Raw genomic sequence first — 23313 nt, 5'->3', positions numbered from 1 at the left:
GGCCCCTGCTTTTGTTCCGCAGCAGGGTGTTGAGTGCATTCTGTGTGAAACGAGGCAAGGCCCCCTGAATGTGAGCATACAGCCCATAGTGGAGACAGTTGTGGAGTAAGAGGTGTGTGAGAACAAGGAGGCTGTGACTGCCTGCCTGGGGCCGAGGGAAGCTTCACAGCAGAGGCAGCTAAGGTGGCAAGATGGATAGGAGTTCCCCCACAGGTGAGGGCGGGAGACAGGTGGGAAGGCATGGGTGGAGGGACAGCAGAACCCTGCAGTGTGGACAGACTTGGCCTGGTCACCGGTGGTGGGTGGGGATCCAGGGAAATGGTGAGGGTGGAGCTGGACAGAGCGATTGGGTAGGTCAGAGAGAGAGAGAGGTCAGAATAATCTTCATTCAGGGATAACTTGATTAATTTGGTATTTTAAGCAAGCTAACTGGAGAAAGAACTGGTGGCAGAGAGGCCTGGTGAACATCAGTTCTAATTCTCCTGGTGGGAGTGAGAAGGGCTTGAGTGAAGGCTGGGGTAGTAGTGATAAGGGCTGGAGGGTGTGTTTGGGATTTGTGGGGAGAAGCAGTCTCGGCCGACTCCTGCTGAGATCAGGCTCCCAGGTGGATAAGCACGTTTATTGTGTTCCATCTGAAATATGCATCTGCTCCTTGCCTGGAACTGAGAATATCAGGACCCTGGGTCATCAGCTTGAAAGGTTAAACTCTCTTTCATGTGGTCAATTTTTTTTAATAGCCAAAATATGAAGAATATGTTAAGAAAATTGTTCTAAAGGGTTTAAGTTCTGCCAGATAACATATGTTGTTGTTGTTAGGTGCCGTCAAGTTGGTTCCGACTCATAGCGACCCTGTGTACAAAAGAACGAAACACTCCCCATCCTGTGCCATCCTCACAATCATTATGCTTAAGTCCATTGTTGCAGCCACTCTCTCAGTCCATCTCGTTGAAAGTCTTCCTCTTTTTTGCTTACTCTCTACTTTACCAAGCATGATGTCCTTCTCCAGGGACTGATCCCCACTGACAACATCTCCAAAGTATGTGAGATGTAGTTTCGCCATTCTTGCTTCTAAGGAGCATTCTGGTTGTACTTCTTCCAAGACAGATTTGAATACTGATGGCATAGCTTTCAGCATCACAGCAACACACAAGCCCGCACAGGACAACAACCTGACAGACACGTGGGGGAGATAACACAGAGCTTTAGAAAATGACTGCCCTGCTGTTATAGCCACATCGCCTTATAGTTGAAGTTTTGTTTTTAGTAATTTGAAAGTTTCCTTATTTTTTGGAAGCGTGGTTTGGGAATGCAGTCTAAAACACAGCTCTTAGGTTACTGAAAAAAAAAAGCATCCTAAAAATTAAGTAGACGAGAAGACTGCAGAGACCATCCTGTTGCTGTCACAGAGACGTTTCTTCCTTTTCTTTGTAACTGCCTCTGGTTACAGGTGACAACGTGAAGACTTAGTCCTAACTCTGCTTTGATGTTTTTATGCTGTTTACGTAGTACTTGGGGCTCCTGTTCCATTAAGGCCAAGTTTCATTAGATAAAGCTTTTTTCAAAGTTCGAGAATCTCCACTTTTGCCCTGATAATTCCTACTGTCCGCCTTTTTTGGAGAGTTCTTTTAACTGGTCAACCGTAGCAGTTCTTCAGCAGTTTGAGCCTCCGATCATTCACCTAAAATGTAGATTTAATTTATATATGTGTTTTTTTTTATATGTGCAGTCACGTGTACATAGCTTCTTCGTAAGCAACAGGCAGCATTGAGGCTGAGGTGAATGTCAGATTTGGGAACTGATCCCGGGAACTCCTGCATGATCTGGGGAGACTCTTTGACTGACCCCCTGGGGTTCCTCGTTTCTTAAAGGGGCATACGTTATCTGAGTGCCTCTTTGGTGTCAGGAGCTGGGCTTACTTCTGGAAACACAGCGATAAGGTACGGCGCCTGCCTTTGAGCTCATATAAGATAGAGTTGTGGTCTTTTTAGACCTTGTTTAAAGTCTAATTTTCCTCAAAAGTCAGGTTAGAATGATACTTATTGGGGTAATTTGTAAGAAAGACACTAGCAGTATGTGGTTTACAGATACTAATATTTACAGTAAAGTCTGTGCATGAAGACTTTTGAAAGTGACGTGTTTTCTATGTCTGCAGCATGCAGTCCATTCAGAACCTGGGACTGGCGATTGTTTCCATCATTGCTGGCGTCATATTAGATACCCGGGGATATTTATTTTTAGAAGTTTTCTTCATTGCCTGTGTTTCTGGTAAGTATGCCATGTGGCAACATTTAGTTTATTTTAATATGTAGTGGCGGGAGAAAGGTGTAAAGGTTGGAATCTTGGAAACCCTATGGGGCAGTTCTACTCCGTCCTGTAGGGTTGCTATGAGCCGGAATTGACTTCAAGGCACCTGACGAGAACAACACAGCGTGTAGTGGAATGTTCTTATTTTTACTTTTAAGTTTTTGTTGTTGTCGTTCTTTTTTCCACCCTGTTAAGCCAAATCTTAAGACATATTTCTCAAAGTTGTCAAATTCTTACCCTGTGGATCGGTTTCCCAGCTAGTGGCTTTCTAGTTCTCTGAGAATTCACAAACCTTTTTCAGGAGATTCCAGCCCTGAAAGGCAGCAAGGGAGCCTGCTTCACAGTCTGTTTTAAACATGTATGGTTTTTAAAAAACGTTTTCCCCTTTAAAATGGACCTGTGTGATGAGCCCTGAGCAAGTCCTTACTGTGAATGTGTAGACGGTAGTGTAATTTACGTGTGCGTGCTCATGGTTTGTTTATTAGACATCTTAAAATTGCTTTTATTCTTAGTTCTGTTACTTAATACTTGTAATAAACCACTGGTTAAAAATAGGAAGCATTAGGAAATTGTTGAAACAGTATAAAAATTAATCAGCGGCTTTCCAAAGATAACCTTCGCCATACGCATAAATGGTGTTCATTTGAAAAAAATTCTTTTATCCCAAGATGTCGTTTACGCTTCAGTAACGTGTTTAAGATTCTAAAGACAGTGAAGATTTTATCAGACTCGATTTTCACTTACAGGAAATACAGAATGTCTGTACTTGAAATCATGATTTTATAAACAAGCACCTCAGATTTTAAAAACAGTTTTTTTTTTTTTAAAGCAAATTATATGAGTTGAAAACCTTAGGTCATAAATTGTTTTTTGTCTGTTTTTTTTTATATTGCATAATGTGGCTTAATTCCAGTTCACAGTTCAGTGTATGTATGGTTCTGAAACCAAACACCTTGCCATTTAAAAATGTTTTTGTTGCCGTATTGTTTGAAAGTGAACTGTGTGGCTCGTTTAAAGGAAAAAGCCAAGCACCTGGCTTTCTGAGCTCTTTCCTGACCCTGGGGTTCTGGGCATCTGATGGCCATGTCCTAATGTCCGGTTATTTAAAGATGAACGTGGTGTTTTCAAACCTAAACCCCCTAAAAGGCTACTTCTGTTTGGGTCCCTGTAAACAGCAGGCAGCATGGGGCTGGCAGCAGTTTGGGGCAGAGCCGGGAAGCAGCAGTGTTTGCAGAGGAGGAGGAGTTGCGGGGTGGCCCCTGGCTCGTCTCCCTTCTGTAGGATCTTGGCTTTTCTGTTTGTGGCCCTGCTGCCCCCGTATCAGATAACCCATGGAGAATGTGGTTTGCAACTTACTTTTAATGCTTTTTGAAAATAAAAATAATGTGAATAGTGTTTTTATTTTAAATGCTAGTTAGTACAGGTTTGATTGTATCTGAGTTTTACTTTATGATTACATAGGAGTCATTGAGGAGAAATACGTATTTTTTTAAGGACCCTGTGTTTTTTTTATATCATCCCTAGTGTCACTTTTATCTGTGGTCTTACTCTATCTGGTGAATCGTGCACGAGGTAAGTACAGTTCTGTTATTTTATTCTCAAACCCCATGGGATCGTCTGTGGGGACACTGGGTTGTCTGCACACCTCCTCGGAGGCCAGTGCTTTCACTCGTGTAAAGACGTTTATCCACAGTAATGTCCGGTGATGTGTAGTAGCCCTTTGCGATTATTAAAACTGCTGTCCTGTTCCTCCTGACCACTCACAGTGACGGAAACACAGCTAAATCATGTAACGTCCTGTTACGTATACTGGACCTTCATGTTTATTAAAACTGTTGCCCTGTTCCTCCTGACCACTCACAGTGACGGAAACACAGCTAAATCGTGTAACGTCCTGTTACGTATACTGGACCTTCATGTTTATTAAAACTGTTGCCCTGTTCCTCCTGACCACTCACAGTGACAGAAACATGTTTAATCATGTAACATATAATCACGTGTACTGGCCCTTCATTATCGTTACAACTGTTGCCTTCTTCCTTCTGACCAGTTCAGTATAAGTTTTGTAATTTAGTATTTTCATGTAATTTTTATGTTGTCATAAAGAGATAATGACACTTTTTTCATGGCCCGGTGTATCTGAAGTCCCTCTTGTGTTATGGTCTTATTTTAAAAAAACAAAATAGAAGTAAGCAAGTTTATAGCAGCAGTTTGCATTTTAAGGTTGAAAGTGTTTCATTTAGAGCTAAAAATTACGGATTTTTTTTTCTTTTGCTGATGTATACCGTATGTGCTGGGGCTTTGTTCTTTGTTCTTTATGAAGTTAGGATGTTGGCATTTTCAGGTTTTCTGTCTTGCTCCTAAAGGGTGTTATATACTTGTTAGTTGCCTTCGAGTGGATTCTGACTCATGGCGGCTCCATGTGTGCAGAGTAGAGCTCCTCTGTAGGGTTTTCAAGGTGGTGACCTTTCAGAAGCGGATCACCAGGCTTGTTTTCCCAGGGCCCTCTGCCTTTCAGCTCGTAGTTGAGAGCTTAACTGTTTGTGCTGCCTAGGGATTCTGTTACATACTTAGCAGAATGTAATATGCATGCAGTTTAAATAATTTTAGGCCACTTCCTTTAATTTCCCTTAATTTTCACTATTATCAAATGTTAATTCCATGTTAATAAAATCCAGAAGCAATATGTAAATAAAAACTTAAAAAAAAAGCTTAAAAAAATGGGTATTATTTGTATCACGTATGGATTCTTTACTTAAAATCATTTTTTTCCTTTGGGAGGGTTTCAGTAGATAAATCAGTTCTTTTTCATCTTCCATAGCTTTTTCTGTTACTTAAAATAAGGCGTATCTGCAAATGTTTAAGGAACCCTGGTGGTGCAATGGGTAAGCGCTTGGCGGCCAAATGAAGGATTGGCAGTTGGAACCCACCGTTAACTCTGCAGGAGAAAAGAGCTGGTGATCTGCTCCTTTAAAGATGACAGCCCAGGAGACCCTGTGGGGCAGTTCTGCTCTGTCCTGTAGGGTCTCTGTGAGTTGGAGTCAACTTGACAACAAACAACAAACACTCGAATGTTTGTGTATTTGAATTTTACGCTTATAATGCTTATATTGAAAAGATTCCATGTTTGTTTGTGTTTCAGGTGGGAACCTAAATTATTCTGCAAAACAAAGGGAAGAAATGAAACTTTCCCATACTGAGTAAGTATTAAAAAAGAGAAAAGTTGTGTTTGTTGAAACTCTTACATATTAGCATTTTATTTTAAGATACTGAGTTTGGATTTTTTCTTGAGTTTTAAGTGCTGACAATTATGTCTGGGACTATTAAAACAAAACTCTTAATTTGTTTCAGAAAAATTATAAAGTGGATCTCAAGGGACGAAAAAGAATTGGGCTTTAAATTGTCTTCTAGTACAGAGAAGCCTGTAGTACTTACAGTTTATTGGAGGAAAGGCCTTTGTTAAATTCTGATGCTGGATTTACCCCTCCATTCTCTCTGCTGTTTTCCTTCTCTTTAGTTGTTGATAGGCTAAGGCGCCTACTCTTTGTGATCCTGTGTACAACACAGTGAAACACTGCCAGGGCCTGCACCATCCTCATAGCTGTTCCTGTGTTTGAGCCCATTGTTGCAGCCACTGTGTCATTTCTTAGTAGTTGAGATAATTTTTTATTTTTTTCTGTGTTGTAGTGGTTCTTTTTCCTGTCGTCGTTTCTTATGTTTTAGATGTTGAATTTTTTATGGTTGTTTTAATTTATTTGTAAATACATATACCACATGAGTGTAAGTGTTGTGACTTTTTGAGAGGGCAAAGTCTGGTAGAACAAGCTTGTTTTTGAGGAGAGGTGGAATTCTTGACCATTTAGCCTCTCAAATTTACTTGGTGGCAGTCTCTAAGATTTTTTAAATTAATATTGCTTTGAGTCTGTGTCATCAGTTTTCGTTTTTCCAACCGGGTTCACAACTTCTTACCGTTTAGTTTTTATTCATTCTATTAGTTTTGTAATTTGCCTTTGAAGATATATCTTAAATCTTGACTTGAATTAATATGTTTAATCATTTTGTACTTAAATCACATTTTTTTTGTACACGTTCTAGCCGTGTTTCTTGAATGCAGTTGTTGAGTGCCATCAAGCCCCTTCTGACTCCTGTCGGCCCTGTAGGACACACTAGAGTTGCCTTAGGGTGTCCGAGGCTGTAACCTTTACAGGAGCAGGTTGCCAGGTCTTTTCTCCTGTGGAGCTGCTAGTGGATTTGAACCACTGACCATTTAGTTCTCAGATGAGTGCTTAAATGTTGTGCCACCAGGGCTTCTTCTTGAATGTAGAAATACTATTAGTTTATTCAGATTTAAACCCCCCCCCCCCGCCAATTTTGCTGAATTATTTTGTTCTCTCTACTATGTTTGGTCAATAAGTACGTAATTATTATCAACAAGAAATGATGCTGTAATTTTTCCTTAGATATTTCTTTATCTTTGTTCCAACTTGACTAGCTATTGCCAACATTTCTACTAAAATTAAATAGAGGTTGTGAAAGGAACCATTTTTCTCTTCTGTTTTGAGGGGAAATGAGTGAGTGGACTCACCATTAAAATCAGTGGTTCTTTAGTTTTTGTTAAGAGAAACTTGTCATGTAATTTGTTAGCATTTTAAGAAAGCTTAGATAGTGTATATGCTTTCATCCTTGCTTCATCTTACGGAGAATTCTGTTTTTAATTTCTCTTCTTCATGAACTTCGTAAATTCTTTTACTTCTATCAGTGTACTTTCCCGCATTAAGCCGCATTGGAGAATTCTTCCAGTGTGTTATACATTATTTCTTTAGTGATAAAAGAAATGAAAATTAAGGAAGCAATGGTAGACCTTTTTTTTTTTTTCCACTTGAAAATTGGCAAATGCTAATAAGAAAGAAAAAGGTAATTCCTAGAAAGCCGTGGCTGCAGGGAGGGACCCTCAAAACCAGGCGGTGTTTTCGGAAAACACCTGGGAACGTATCAGGACTCTTTTGACATAGCGATTCTGTTTCTAGGTGTGCATGTTAAGAAAATAAGGTGTTACAAGTTTTAACACCTTTACGACGGTCATGTTTGTTACATCAGAGAATCAGAAACAACAGAAAGATCCCAAAATGGAGAAATGATGAAATATATTGACATATTCGTCAATATTGTCAGTGCTCCTCAGAGTCATGTTTTAGAAGGATTTCTGATGTTAGAGGTACTTACCTACCACGTGCTAGGTGAACAAAAGATAAAAATGAATATGTAGCATCCTGAATTTTAATTCAAGAAAAAGTATTCTTCAAAGACTGTTCAAGAAAAAGTAAACCCAATTATTTGTGCGTAATAGAAAAACATGCTGAAGGGCAAAACCCCAAAATATTAACAATTACTTTTGAATATTAGGGTTATCTGTTTATTTTTTCTTTGCTTTTCTATGTTTACCAAATTTTGCTAACAGCGATCCTGTGTTTCTTTTCTGATCAGGAAGAAAAATTAAAAAAAAAAAAAAAAATCACAAAACCTGTAAACCTTTACCGTTTGGCACTATGTGACTTGCAGTGTTTGTGGTTTTCATTTTGTGAACCAGGTGAGGCTTCCTGGCATGTTCTCCCTGTTTTGATAATTGATGGTATTGTGTTTTGCAGATGAGAAGTTTAAATGACATAAGAAGTGGCCGCACACACCACTGGCTTGAAAACCTCCATTGCTCTTTTATTTAGAACTTAGTGGTTAGGGAGAATAATGGACTGGAAAAACATTGTATATGTATTTCTGATGCACCTTTTCCAGAGTACGTTTGTGGGACTGTTATGGCCTGTTCCCTTTGTACTGTGTGTCCCTGAGGAATTCTGTTCTAAGAATGGGCTGATCAACAGTGGACGGTCAGAAACTTGCTCTGGGGCATCCAGGTGGATCCAGTAAGGACAGTAAATAATGGAAAACATTGACTTTGAGATAATTTTCACTAAGTGTGTCTTAGGGAATGGCCTATTTTTTTTTAATTTTAAAGCAAAAAAATTTGGGGGGTTATGAAGGGCTCTTTTATACAGAATTAAAGCATGACGTTGAGACTTCTTATCCTGTTACGTTTGTAGAAGATACTTTTATGTGGGGAAGTACCCTCGTAGTCACAAACAGCAGGTCCTGTTCTGCTTCTTTGCTCGTGGGAGGTCGCTGAGCAGTGACCGTTTGAGCTTTGTTACCTCTGTTACTGGGGACCCTAAACACATTGGGACATAATTTTGTGGTACAAACTTTTTTCCAATTTTTTTTTTGTTATAATCTAATTACGGAAAAGTGTCCTTCAAATTATGATGATGATTGCGTATCTACATGGATAAATAAAACTATTATAAAAGGGAAAGTTGATGTCTACTAACTTTTGTTTTTTAAAAATATTAAATGCTGATTTTGCTCTTTCTTCATATGGAAGATCATCTTTCTTACGGAAACCTAAATTGGAATAAAGAAAATTTGTGTAATTATCATCAGTAATATTATGAAGTAGCTTTTATTGAAGTCGAGGAATTTTGTTTTGCTGTCTGTGGGCGTGAAGATACTGCAGACAATCAAATTAAGCTGACATACTTAACTAATTACACTGTTTAAAACAAATGGTCTAACATTGTATGCTTATTCCGGAACAGAATGTAAGCACACTCCTACTGGAAGATCTCCTGAAACTGTGACCCACAGATGCTTTGTTAACCCAGAGCTGAAACCATTCCCGAAGCCCACTCTTCAGACAAAGATTAGACAGGTCCATAAAACAAAAAGTACACACGAGGAATGTGCTTCTTAGTTCACTCAGATACACGAGACCAAGTGGGTGGCCCCTGTCCAAAAGCAGGATGAGAAGGCGGGAAGGAACGGGAGCTGCTTGAATGGACACAGGGAACCCGGGGTGGAAAGGGGGAGTGTGCTGTCACATTGTGGGCATTGCACCCAGTGTCACAAAACAACATGCTTACACGTTTTTTTTAATGAGACATTAACTTGAGCTGTAAACCTTCACTTAAATCACAGTAGAAGTTTCCAAATTGAAAACAAAACAAAAAAAATGAAAGTGCACCCCTTTACAGGGTGAGTTGATTTACACCCCTTTGTTTTGATGTAGGGCTTATTACTTTCCTTACTCAGTTGTTAGGCCTTCAGGCTCTGCCCTGTGCCTGTTCTAGCAGGTAAGGGTGAACATCGGCCTCCTGGGTGGGTGACGGTGAGGTGCTGGAGGCCTGGCGCCCTCTGGCCTCTGACTGACTCTCCAGGACACTGTGCTGCAGCCACAAGGGGTTTTCCACATTTCTTCAAAGGGGCCATGTTCCTTCTCTTCTAGGGGGTTTTGTCCACGCTGTTTCCTTTGCTGAGAATGTTTTCTTCGGGGTGCACTGTGGTCTTGTACTAGATTTATAGCAGAAAACTGTAGCTTCCAGCCTGGAATTGTTCTTCCTTGTGGAAACTGTTGGAGACTCTTTGGGCCAAATCAACTTCTGAAATTCCTGTGGTCTTCCAAACTTTGTTCTTTTTCTTAGCTTACCTCAGCTTATAATGAAGAATTTGTGATTGTGTGTATGCGTTTGTGTCCAATGGCTGTTTCTCTCTGTCTCCTCCTTTGACTGTAAGCCCCAGGAGGGCAGGCATGTGTCTGTTTTCTTAACAGTGACTGTATCTATAGTGTGTAGCCTAAAGTAGGCACAAATGTTTATTGAGTGTTGTGTGAATGAAAGGAGAGTAAAGTGGAGTAAGCTTTTGGAGTATAAATTGGCAGCGTGAATGAAAGACCTGGAAGGGGAAGATGGTGGGCTGCATACCTTTTGGCATGGTAATCCCATTTCTGATCATTTATCCTAAGGAAACATATGGTAGCATGTGTATGTATTTTTAAAAAGTATCTTTATTACAAGATTGTGTGTAATGGAGTAAAATAGGAAACAACCCAGATTTATGAAGACTGGTTAAGTTCATCAGTCACAGCCTTAAAACGAAATACTAAGCAGTCACTGAATGGTTTTGTTGGAGACCGCAGAATGCTGTCAGTGGTACTTCGACGAAAGCGAACACAAACATGTCTGAAGGATCTGCACACGACTGACCTGGGTGATGACTTTTTGGGGGCTTACATATATTTTCTAATTTTTCAACAATACTTAATTTGTAATAAAAGTTTAAATAAAGTTGAGAAAGCACAAAGAACGAAATGCACAAGCGTGAGTGCTGTTGTTTGAGGAAAGCCGTGGTGGTGAGGAGTGAGGAAGGGAATCCCTGGTGGTGAGGAGAGAGGGAGGGAAGCCATGGTGGTGAGGAGAGAGGAAGGGAAGCCCTGGTGGTGAGGAGAGAGGAAGGGAAGCCGTGGTGGTGAGGAGAGAGGGAGGGAAGCCGTGGTGGTGAGGAGAGAGGGAGGGAAGCCCTGGTGGTGAGGAGAGAGGAAGGGAAGCCCTGGTGGTGAGGAGAGAGGAAGGGAAGCCGTGGTGGTGAGGAGAGAGGGAGGGAAGCCGTGGTGGTGAGGAGAGAGGGAGGGAAGCCCTGGTGGTGAGGAGAGAGGGAGGGAAGCCCTGGTGGTGAGGAGAGAGGAAGGGAAGCCGTGGTGGTGAGGAGAGAGGGAGGGAAGCCGTGGTGGTGAGGAGAGAGGAAGGGAAGCCGTGGTGGTGAGGAGAGAGGAAGGGAAGCCGTGGTGGTGAGGAGAGAGGAAGGGAAGCCGTGGTGGTGAGGAGAGAGGGAGGGAAGCCGTGGTGGTGAGGAGAGAGGGAGGGAAGCCGTGGTGGTGAGGAGAGAGGAAGGGAAGCCCTGGTGGTGAGGAGAGAGGGAGGGAAGCCGTGGTGGTGAGGAGAGAGGGAGGGAAGCCCTGGTGGTGAGGAGAGAGGAAGGGAAGCCATGGTGGTGAGGAGAGAAGAAGGGAAGCTGTGGTGGTGAGGAGAGAGGGAGGGAGGGAAGCCGTGGTGGTGAGGAGAGAGGGAGGGAAGCCGTGGTGGTGAGGAGAGAGAGAGGGAAGCCCTGGTGGTGAGGAGAGAGGGAGGGAAGCCCTGGTGGTGAGGAGAGAGGGAGGGAGGGAAGCCCTGGTGGTGAGGAGAGAGGAAGGGAAGCTGTGGTGGTGAGGAGAGAGGGAGGGAAGCCGTGGTGGTGAGGAGAGAGAAAGGGAAGCCCTGGTGGTGAGGAGAGAGGAAGGGAAGCCGTGGTGGTGAGGAGAGAGGGAGGGAAGCCGTGGTGGTGAGGAGAGAGGGAGGGAAGCCGTGGTGGTGAGGAGAGAGGGAGGGAAGCCCTGGTGGTGAGGAGAGAGGAAGGGAAGCCCTGGTGGTGAGGAGAGAGGGAGGGAAGCCCTGGTGGTGAGGAGAAAGGGAGGGAAGCCGTGGTGGTGAGGAGAGAGGGAGGGAAGCCTTGGTGGTGAGGAGAGGGGGAGGGAACAGGTAGAGCCTTCGCAGAGCTGGAGGTGCAGGTGGGAATCAAGCAGGACCCTGAGTAAGAATCTGCAGTGACAGGGAGAAGATTGCAGGTGGAGGGAACAGGGGCCAAGGATAGATTGGGATAAAGGAGAAATGGATGGCCCTAGTGTTCAGTGGTAGCAAAGAACTGCTCCAAATAGGGTGCAGGCCATCCATGATATCTGGAATACTTCACCCTCAGTCTACTACCCCTTGTTTCTGCCATTTGAATGGTCTTGAGTGCCCGGAAGGGATTAGGGTGCAGGCCCTGAGCTGAGATTTGCTGCCAAGAGGCTGATATCCCCCTGGGGGAGCCCCAGTAAAACAGTTTGGAGACTTAGAAATACTCAAAGGCCCCTGACATCACACAGGCCAGACAGCCAGACTCATTACAGCTCGGTGTTTAACCTCACATGTGTTTGTGTGCAGGGCATGGCCTCTTGGGCACATGTCCTCTCCTGGTGGGTCTTCGTCAGCCCCACACCTTGACAACTGCCCTGCCTTATCTACTCACCAGATTTACCTTATTTTTTCCACAGGTTTGATGGCACATCAATTGTGTGATGAAAATCAGTGGACATGCAGGACATTCTGTTTGGGATTAGTGTATACCTTGTAAGAGTTTATCTTTTTCCTGTTGGAAGAAGATCACGTTGGTGCATGTCTCCCAAGTTTTATTAGGTGGTAGCTTTCTGAGCTTCTGTTGCCTTGTTAGTAAAATAGATGATCACCAGGGTTCCTTCCAGTGCTGATATTCTTAGTTTATGAAACATAAGACTGTGGTTAATATTGTATGTTGAATGTGTATTCATTGATGGATGACCCAAAACCGTGTCTACAGATAGATCTAGCCATACCTTGCATTTAGGTGATTGGTTGGGCCTGTGATCATGGAGCAAGCGTGGCCCGCTAGGATTGAGTCCACATCCCTTGAACACTATGGTGAGCAAATGAAGGACCCTGGACAGGCAACACGAGGCCCACAGGAATTTCTAGGATACAATGGCTTGTTCACAAAGAGCTGAAAGTGTGGGCTCGAGGCACTTTCAAGACTTTTTGCAAGGCTCTCTCCTCCTTCTCCCCCTTTCCCCCAGAAAATATTGAGGCCTGTTCAGTTTTTGAAGGAAAACTTACTGTTTGGGGGTTCTGTATGATCACGTTTAGGTAGTTTTTAACCTTTCAAAGCAAAGCCTATCTGCTCTTGGGAAGAGGTAAATAAAAGTTTCAGGACAAAAGGGGAATTCCCTCTCTCCCCGCTAGTACAGCCCAGATTTCACAGGCTTAAGTGGACAAGAGAGAGGGAGAGGGGAGAAGGGCAGAGCCGCTGGAGTAAGGTGGGCGGGGATAGGATAAAAGGGGAGGGAGGCCAGGTGTGAACTGGCAGCAACAGGGAGTTGGGAGAGCTGGACTGAGAGAGACTTGGCTGGAGGAGGATGTGTTACAACCTCAAGCCATGGGCAAGAGACATGGAGGGGCAGAAAGGCGGGCCTGGAGATGGGCCATCTTAGGGTTTTAGAGACTTTGCCCAGGAAATGCACTGAGAGTGTTAGAGGGGAAACAAGCGTTCTCCAGGTTCTGGTGGGGTCTGTGGAGGTGCGTGCAGGCTCTGTGAGTGAGGGAGTGCAGGAAATGGGTCTAAGAGGACACCCGTGTTTAATGAACTAGAAATGTTTCCCATGACTTAGTTTTATTTTTACAGTCCTGTGAATTTTAATAGATACAGATTTGTGTCACTACCACTACCATCAGGATACAGAGCAAACAGTTCCTTCATGAACATTTGAAAGAGAAAGTAATATAACTGCCTTTTGAGATGATATATGTACACCTTTTGTGCGGAAATATTTGAGAGTTATTTTTAGGAAGTTTTAGATGATTTTGCAGCACTTGGATTTTACCAATGTTTCTGTCGCCGGGTGAATAAGTGAAGTTTTTGTGATCACGCTATTGAAATGTGCATGCTGTATTTCAGAGACTTTTGAGATGCTCGGCTTTGCCTTTTAACATCTCTGATACTGGGCTGTGTCTTGTCTTTGATTGCATCTTACGATCCAGAGGAAAAGCAGGCACGATGCTGTGTAGGATATACACTGTCTTCTGGGCTGTCATTCGTTTGTGACATCATTGACTCTAACACTCTTTACTAGAGCTGGCAAATTAGAGATGTGGAAAACGTGGCTACCTGTCCTCAACGGTGGCATCCACGAGGGAAGGCAGTGGGCAGAGCCACTGGTGATTCAGTGATTGTGATGAGATCCGTCACAGAGCAACGGCCAGAGGCTTAGCAGGGTTCAGACAACCTAGGATGCTTCACAGATTCTCAGAGGAGATGGTCTTTGAGCTGCAGCAGAGAGGATGAGTAGGATGATTCACTGAAGGAGAAGCATGAGTGGGGGGAGGAGAGACCCTGAGCTCCTCCTGAGAATGCCGGAATGAGGGGTGGGGGTGAGCGGAAATGGGGCGGAAGGGTATGTGGGGAGCCTGGGGGTAAGAGGCAGAGGGCCAAGGGCCTTTTAGTCCATGTTCAGAGTTTTACCTTAATCCGGAAGCTAAATGGGAGCTTCTGGAAGATTGTTTTGCTGGAGATTGTCAAGATAGGATATGCATTTTAGAAAGACCGCCATGGGAGCCATGGGAAGGGCATGGGGTTGGAGTGGAGGGGAATGAGTGTGGAGGCAGGAGGATGGCTAGATTGTAGCAGGGAAGCTGGAGAAAGGTGATGGGATTTGAGCTAAGGCAGTGCTGTGGAGATTGAAAGGAGAGAGGACAGGCTCTGGTTACTCGTGGGAGGTAGGACTGACAGAATGCGGTCATTTGCTGGATGTGAAGTGGGGGAGAGGGCAGAATTAGGACAACTCCCAGGTTTCTGGCTTGCATGGGTGATGGTGCCATTTAACCAGAAAATCACAGGAGAGGAGGGGCAGGCTTGGGAGGAGAGTGAGTTCTCTTGGGCCTTAGGGAGCTTGCAGTGCCTGAGGGTCTGTTGTATGGACAGAAATATGGGCCCTCAAGTTGTCAGTGGGATTGCCAGGAAGAGTGGGGGGATGAGGAGAGTACCAGAGACTGACCTGGGCACACCTGCCTACAGGGTGCGAGGAGGAAGAGGTGAGAGAAGGGAGCGGGTGACAGCGCTACCCTTGCAAGAAACTAGGAGAGCACAAGGAGTCTTCAGTGGCCGTTCTTTGATTGTTGGGTTGATGCCTTATCAAGGTCCGTCTGTTCACGTGCTTTTCTGTTTGGGGAGTGGAACATTCTCAGACTTGTGATTTCTTGATTTTCTTGGAGTGGTATTTTTTGCTTTTTGTTCGTGATTTAACCACTATGAAAATGCCCAGCTATAGGTTGCTGCAAGAACGTAAGCTCTGCTTCTTCTCATGGAGTTCTTTTTGGGGCCATTACCTTTGAAGTTGTTTGATACAAATAATAATAATAACAAGCTGGAAGATCCAAGTACTACAGTGATTCAAGGAGTAAGAGATAATGAGAGTATATCCTTTAGTAAGCTCAGGTTATGCTTAATTGCTAACAGTTTTGTGAAAATTTTCCTCTTTATTGTCTCTGAAATGTGGGCTAAGAAGACAAAGTGAGAATACTTGCAGGCATCCTGTGTCCTGGAATTGCTTTGCACTGGGGCTTGTGAGCGTTTGAACAAATAAATCCCAAATAACTTGTGATTTAGTTTTATGGGCACACACTCATAAATTGGATCTGGGCAGTAATTTCAGAGAAACGTACACAGGAGAATCATTTGTTTTCATTTATTCCAGAAAGATGCAGTGAGTACCCAGATGTTCAAGCCTCTGCTGGCTGCTGCAGGCGAGCCACTCCAAGCCCACGGGCCACTAAGATGATTTAAACAGAGCCTGTCGTACTCATAGAATGGGAGACATGCCTTAACAGGCAAGGATGGTGGTTCACAGGAGGGAGAGGGCCTTCTGAAGGGTGATTGGGGAGGCTTCTTGGAAGAGGTGGCATTTGAGCTATTTGCCGAGGGATAACTCATCATTCTCTTTGACTAGCCTGTTACATGTGACACCCTCGACTACTCTCTTGAAACTGTTCCCTCATTTGATTTTCTGATGCTGCGCTATGCAGCACCAGCTCCTCCTACCCCTGCAATCCCCGTCTAGACCTTTTATGGTTCCTGTCCCTTCTAGGTCCTCTATTTTCACTTCTCCCTCGGAGTAAAAATGGCGTCAGAGGTCCTTTAACTTCACAGGAGGAGAGAGAATCACCATCAGCAACATCAGTCCGAGGGTGATGATTCCCCCGAGGTGGAGGTTAGACCTACCTCTACTCTCCAACCTTTTTTACTGGTTCTGACACCAGCTGTCCCTGCCATGGCACTCTGTTCTTCTCTGCTGGGTTCAATAATTTGTAGCAATGGCCACAGAACTCACAGACCATACTCACCATTATGGGGTTTATTAGGGAGGTGACAGGTTACAATTCAGGATCAGGATCAACTTGAGTCAAACAGGAACAACTCAGGATACAGTTCTTCCATCAGGACAGCTTTTTCTCAGAAATGCTTGCAGGCAGACCTCTCCCTCCACCCTTGGCCAGGCCTCTTTCTCTGCCCTTGGGTTCTGCCCTGCTCAGGTATATGCAACAAAGCTCTTTAAGTTCCCGCAGGCACCCCATTCTACCAGGAAGCCTCCTGCCCAAAGGCACATAGCTCTGGGCTCAGCGAGTAGGCAAGCCTAGCCTGCTGGTCCGTTGCTGCTGCTGCCTCGTACCATCTCCAGTGTTATAGCTCTCTCTCTGTCTCCTGGGTCTAGGAGGTTCTCAATTTAGGGACCCTAGGTCCAAAAGTTGTGCACTGCTCCCGGCTCTTCTCGATGATAGTATGGTCCCCCTCTAACCTCTGGAATCGACTCCCTTTAAGCCTAGTGGGATAGCAAAACTGACCAATCCCCTACAAGGGTGCCATGCTCCTTATTTGCATTAGCAAAACTGTCCAATCCCCTTGGTGGGCCATAAGCACCTTATTTGCATAGTAATGCCCAAACATTTTGTGGGAGTTACAAGACCATGGCTAGAAGGGCCATGTAAAAGTAATTCACTGCTCCGCAGTCAGATATGGCATTTATTTCTGCAGCTTTGAGCATTTGCCTACACAGGTAACTCTAAACCTAGAGCTTGAGCCTAAGGTGTCTGAAATGTCTTCCTACATTTTTAACTTGAGGTTTCATTAGCAGTTCACATTTAACTTGTCTGAATCTGAACACTTCCTCCCAGTACACAGCTCTACCTTCTTCCTTCCTTGCTTCCTTGCTTCCGTCCTCCCTCCCTCCCTCCCTCTTACCTTCTGCCTTTCCTTATTTGCTCCCCCACCCACTGTTGAGTGCCTGTACTACATGCCAGGTGCTATCTTACCAATCTTTTGATTACTCAGGCTTGGAATCTTAGAGCCATCTTTGTTACATCTTCCTTACCACTCATGTCTAAGTAATCATTTTATTTATCTTCATTTTCCCAATATCTTTGAAATTCTTTTTAGCTCTACTCATGCCACCCTAGTTCAGCCCATTGTTTATATGCTTGGATTACTGCAATAGTCTTCTAAATGTTGATTATCGTCCTACTCCTCATTACCAACATCACAATTGCTTACTGAGTGTCCATTGTGCTCAGAATGTTGCTAGGATGACATGTTCAATAGATTAAAAAATGGAGTAGTGAGGGAGATAAAGCAGACATAAAATGATAAAGTAGTCCGTCATCAACTCCAAGATGATAAGCCCAGTGAGTGAGTCAGCAGTTCAGGGTGAGATCAGAGGCAGTTGGAGGAAGTAGACCCCAAGGTCCATGAGAAGATGAGTACTTAGGCATTTGTAGAAGGTTTGGGGAGGTGGCTGAGTGGTAGGTGGTGGCCCCATGGTAAACATGTGAAGCGTGGAAACCCGTATGGAGTGGGCAGGAGGGCTGGGACTGGACTGAGATGGGTCTGGTATATTCGCATAAAGAGTCTGGGCTTTACCCTATAGAACTGAGGACATGAGAGGGAACTGACAGAATCAGGGTGGGGTGTGACATGTGAAAAATGCTGTCCTGAAACCTAGAGGTGTTGTGTGGAATGGCTTTCAAGAACTAGAAGACTGTGTAGAAGTCTGTGACGTTTTGTTTCTTTTCTCTAATTCATTCAAAAATAAGGGGCTGCCTGGTTAAACTTCGACATCAGAACTTTGACCATCTCACCCTCCTGTTGAAATATCCGTGGTGCTTCCTGTCTTGAGGAGTGGTTCTTACACTGGCTTTGGGGACCTTCGTACTACACTTCCGCCTGCCCTTCCAGCATTGCCCCCGCTGCTGCGCTTCAGGAGCCCAGTCAGCCCTCACACAATTTAAACGTGCTCCCAATGGCCCCACTTTCCATAGTCTCCACTGTCTGGGAAATTCTGCTGATCAACATTTCACCCAGCCATCAGGACACTAGTAATGCTTTCTGTGGCCCTCTCAGCCTAATGTGCTCTCACCCCGTTGAAGCTCCCCTAATACTTATTGCCTGTAGTGTTCATTTCTTGATTAATCAACAACTGACATGCTTTCTTCTGTAGCTGCTTTGAACTGCTAGTTAGTGCTCATATTGTTTATATGTTTTGTGTTTCTCCAGCAGTCTGAAACTTCCTTAAGGGCTGGGACTGTGCTTAGCACTTTTGGCTATACGCTCCCCACCAAAAAAAAAAAAAAACAAACAAAAAACCTGTTGGTGTCTAGTCAATTCTGACTCATAGCGACCCTATAGGACAGAGTAGAGCTACCCCATAGGGTTTCCAGGGAGCAGCTGGTGGATTCAAACTGCCGACCTTTTGGTTAGCAGCCGAACACATAGCCACTGTGCCACCAGGGCTCTGCTTTTGGCTATAGCCAGTGTATTTTCATCTAACAGAGCCCAATCATGGTATTTTGAACATTATAATCAGTATCTGTTGACCTCATATTTTGTTTTAATCTGTCCAAACAGCCAGGATGACTATGGGACATGCTAGGACCCAGGGGATTAACAGATTTGAGGGTTCCAGCTGTCACAGGTGATGGTCATGGAACAGGCAAATTCAGGAAGAACTTTTGTTTCTTCCGGTTTGTTTGTCCCCTTCGCTAACCACTAGGGAAGTGGGGAACATCCCCTTGACTTATATGTTGGATAGTGGGTTCCCAGCATCTCTTAAAATGGAGCCTTTTTCCCAGAAGAAATAGTCTAGTTTGTTTCTCCTGTCTTGAAATAACGGCCCCGGAAAACCAAGACAGAGTGTCAACTAAATTAAAGTTAAAAGCTTTGGTCCCAATTTTCCAGAAATAAGTTAAAAATGGATGCTTACACTTGGCTGCTAAGTAGGTCAAAAGAACCCACAGAAGCAGAAGTAGCCTTACTTAGATGAGGGAATTAGTTGTGAGCACACAGTTAAGCAAAGACTAAAAGCTGGAAAACATTGGCCAGGGGTGTAAAGTACTTGCTTTTCAGATGAAGGGAACATTTACTTAGGTTCTGGAGTAGCTTTCTTCCACCTCCAGGGTGAACCAGCTGGGGGCATTCGAGGGTAGTGCCTTCGGGAGGCTTGGGATAGCTTTAAACATGGCCAGGCAGCTTGGTGCTCAGTTCTCCAACAAGGTTCAATCTTATATCCTTGTAGGGCATGATAATTGGGGCTGTAAGTCGGCTGCAGCTTCTCTGCGTGTTTTGCAAAGAGAGGGACAAAAATTAATAATACGAGGAAGAGAGCTGAGAGAATGTTCAGAAGAGCAAATGGTTTTAAGCTCTCTCAGCTGCTTCAGAAGCATGCATTTATATGGAAACAGCTGACCTGCTAATTAGAAAACATCCTTGCCTGTTCATTAAACTAATTATCGTAAGGAATTCTGCTAGGCAACTCTTAGTCTAGCTCTAATTATAGTGTGCCCTAGTTCTAGAAAGCAATAAACTGCATCTTTTAAAATAAAATATTATAATTCAGACACACACGGTTTACTCAGATATTTCCTGTAATTGGAGTGGGATCATAGTGAGGGAGGTTTTAAAAAAAGGTTTATCTTTCTCTTCATAATTAATTATTAGATAATGTGTGTTTAGATCTGCAAACTCCTTGGAGATGATTATTATTTAAATATAAGAGTTTTTTTTTTTTTTAAGGTTTTCTTTTTGGTTTACCTTGAATCTTAAATAATTTTTTTTAGGAGATGAACATATTTTGGTTTAAGACAACGGTAGGACTTTTCTGCCATAAAATGAGATGATACCATGTTCAAATAAAAATAAGGCAATTCGCAGTCCACGCATCCTTGACCTTCCGCTTTGCCCCACAGAGTTTTTCTAGCAAGAATGCTGGTTAAGAGGTATGGGATAAGGGCTCCTGCAGGACCCCCCTTGGTCTGCAGATGACAGCAGCTATGTGAACAGGTGACAGGCTGGTGCTGCCAAGGAGAACTCGGGCTGGCTCTTGACTAGCATTTGGGTGGGTCCATAGGTGTGATGCTTAAGAGCATGAACTTCCAAGCCAGTGCTGAGTTCGAATCCTCTGTCCAGCACTGAACTGGGCATTCGCCACCTGGGTGACTGTGAGCACATTGCTGAATTCTGGGTGCCTCGCTTTCCTTAGGGTTCTTTTGCGAGTGGTAAATAAGTTCATGTAAAGTGCCCTTACACAGTAAGGGTGCCATTCGCTCCTTCACTTTCTCATTCACCCATTCATTCATTCATTTATTTCCCCTGTTATGCCCTTGCCACGTACCAGGTGTGGCTGTGAGGCTGGTGATAGGGTTGGAGCTGTGAGTAAGAAAGACAAGGTCCTTGTCCTCATGGGGCTTACATTCTAGTGGGAAGAGACAGACCACACAATAAACAAGTCGAGGTATAATAGAAGCTGTGAAGACAAGAGATGGGGAAACACAGGAGAGGGTGATTGGGTTCTGGGGAGAGAGGGCAGTGTTAGCTAGGTGGGCAAGAGAGGCCTCTGAGGTGACATTTCAGCTAAGACCTGAATGACAAGAAATAAATGCCAGCTCTCATTATAATAAAGTTCTCCTTTGTGTGGGTGGCTGTCTCCACATTCTTATTTTAAAATCTCTTACCCCTGGTGGTGCAGTGGTTAAAGCATTCAGCTGCTAGCCCAGAGGTTGGTGGTTCGAACCCACCAGCTGCTCCATGGGAGAAAAATGTGGCAGTCTGCTTCTGTAAAGATTTACAGCCTTGGAAACCCTATGGGGCAGTTCTGCTTTTTCCAGTAGGGCCGCTGTGAGTTGGAATTGACTCGACAGCAGTGGGTTTGAGTTTGTTGGAATTGACTCGACAGCAGTGGGTTTGAGTTTGACCATCAATATAAAATTCTTTTCAGCGGGGCGCTTCTAGGAGGCCTTGAACCCTCTCCTCCAGCACATGGCTATTACTAACGAGTCATTGTCAGTATCATTGGAGCTTGTTTTCTCCAGCTTCATCTGGCTAGTACCCAGATCTGCCCGCCTCCAGGTACCTCTCCCTCGGCTGCAGCTGGGGGTGCACCCACCTCGTTAGGCCTCAGTTCCTGGAAACGCCTGACCCTGTTCCTACCCAACAGAAAGTACAGGACTGGGTTGAGGCAGCTGCTCATGCTTACCAGAGGCCTCCACACCTTGTAGGCCATGCTGGCCACCATCTGGAGCTGGCAGTCTTGGGAGGGCAGGAAGCGAATGATGAGGTAGCAAGAGCGTGTGATGTGGAAGGGCACAAAGCAGAGGGTGAAGAGGCCGCACACTAGCAGGATGGTGCGGACGGACTTGGCCCGGGCTGCATGGCCCGTCCTCTCCAGGACCTCCTCTGGTTTGATGAGCCTCCGGACCATCAGTGAGTAGCATGCCAGAATGACCATGGAGGGAAAGACAAAGCCAGACAACGTCAGCGCCATGCTGTACACAAAATACTGATCAAAGCTCTCTGGGTTGGTTGTATCGTAGCAGATCACCTGGCCGTTCTGGTAGCTCGTGTGGGAGAAGGCCAGCGTGGGCAGCAGCTGCAGCACCACCAGGGCCCAGGTGGCGGCGGTGCCCAGCAAGGCATGCTGTCGGGTCCGGTAGGGCAGGGAGCGCAGCGGGTGGCATACGCCCAGGAAGCGGTGCACGGAGATGCAGGTCAGCAGCAGAATGCAGCTGTAGAGGTTGGTGTAGAACAAGAAGCGCACCAGCCTGCAGAGCAGCTCCCCAAAGGGCCATCTGTCACCCAGGGAGTAAGTGATGATGAGGAAGGGCAGGGTCAGCACGTAGAGCAGGTCAGCCACCATCAGGTTCACCAGGTAGATGGTAGCACAGCTCCAGCGCTTGGTCTGGCGCCAGGAGAGCCACAAGACAGTGCTGTTGAGGGGCAGCGCCAGCACGAAGATGATGCTGTAGCTCAGGGACAGGTAGATTTGCTTGTAGTCCTCCGGAAAGTAGCAGAAACCTTGCTCCTTTGAAGCATTCCTATCCAGCTTCTCCATCTCCTGGGAGGCTCCTTCAGGAGCACAGCTCTGCCACTGCTCCTGCTTCTGCTTCCCCTGGGAGGAAACAAAATGGAGAGAGAGCTTCGTAACCTCGTGGGTGCCAACCTCTGCCCGACCTGGTCTTCTACTGCGGGACTCTGTGTTCCCACGTCTGGCCAGAGTCGTCATTTGAGGGACATCTGCAGGAAAAGAGAGTTAGACTCAGGAGAAAAACAATCCTCAAAAGCAGGGTGTCTAGACTTACCAGGTCCAAAGGGCTGGCCTTGCATTGACTTGTCCGCTCCCCGCTTTAGGTCAGGTACACATGGCAGCGGAGACGCTTATGTCTTTTAAGTGGGGCTCACAGAATCTCTGGCTTCATGACTCCACCTTTTGCCGGAATCCTTTGCATAGAGTCAGGAAATCTTGAGGGGTAGGGTATGGGGGTGGGGGGATACTCCAGCTGGAGAGGCTACTGTAATCCGGGGTGATGCTGCCCACAGCGTGGTGCTTCCTAACCGCATGTACCATGGTGGAGCAGAAAGTGATGCTGAGGGTTTAGGGAGGATTAGGGAAAGCTGGGGTTTTGCCTACAGGCTCTGCTGGAGGATTTGGATTTGTATCTGTTTCAGGGATTATTAACTACACATTTGAATGCAGAGGCTGATTTCCTTAATAACTTTATCAGCATTTCCAACATCCAAGAAAACAAATCTGAGCCATGAAGCCAGGTGCAGCTTCTTCCTTGTTCCCAGCCCTGCTGACCAAGCAGTTCCAATAGCTGGGCCCCAGTGCTAAGAGAGTTCTGTGCTGAGCCTGCGTGGTTCCCTCAGATTAGAGGTGTCCGTGGGTCCATCAGCCAACTAGCATTGAGCCTCTGGTACACCCTTAACTCCGTTCTGGGTCCTGCGTGTGAACTGAAAGACGTTTAATCCTGGTTCCTTGTCTTCAGAAGACTTAACATTCAGAAAGACGAGTGAATTAAGGGGAAGAGAGAAAGGTTTAAGACAGGAAATTTTGGGCCAAATTTAGCATTGACTGTAAACTCCATAATATGGAGAGCTTTAATCTCCACAGAGCAACAGAGCATTCATTCATTCACTGAGTCAGCCGACAAACATTTACTGAGGTTTGTTGGGCGAGGCACTAGGGACACGAAGATGAACAAA

The 23313-nt window shown here is 44.9% G+C and overlaps 1 protein-coding gene and 1 pseudogene across 3 annotated transcripts in view; one reads left to right on the top strand and one right to left on the bottom strand.

Moving 5' to 3' along the window:
- The window catches only part of MFSD1 (major facilitator superfamily domain containing 1), a 30437-nt gene extending 19947 nt beyond the window's left edge, over positions 1 to 10490 (top strand). The window contains exons 13-16 of one of the 3 annotated variants that reach the window (XM_049867380.1): positions 2153 to 2265; positions 3829 to 3876; positions 5447 to 5504; positions 7950 to 10490. In XM_049867380.1, coding sequence (XP_049723337.1) covers positions 2153 to 2265; positions 3829 to 3876; positions 5447 to 5504; positions 7950 to 7953 — 223 coding nt within the window. In that variant the 3' untranslated portion in view covers positions 7954 to 10490. Of the gene's footprint in view, positions 1 to 2152; positions 2266 to 3828; positions 3877 to 5446; positions 5509 to 7949 lie in introns of those variants that run through there. The other 2 variants (XM_049867381.1, XM_049867382.1) reach the window with 2 other exon arrangements.
- A 10655-nt stretch (positions 10491 to 21145) lies between these two features.
- LOC126066217 (somatostatin receptor type 1-like) lies at positions 21146 to 22675 on the bottom strand (annotated as a pseudogene).
- Between the last annotated feature and the right edge of the window lie 638 nt (positions 22676 to 23313).

Source organism: Elephas maximus, chromosome 23, assembly GCF_024166365.1.
Source record: "Elephas maximus indicus isolate mEleMax1 chromosome 23, mEleMax1 primary haplotype, whole genome shotgun sequence".
Lineage (NCBI taxonomy): Eukaryota > Metazoa > Chordata > Mammalia > Proboscidea > Elephantidae > Elephas > Elephas maximus.
The sequence above is the reverse complement of the archived record's forward strand: the minus strand, read 5'-3'. Positions and strand labels throughout refer to the sequence as shown.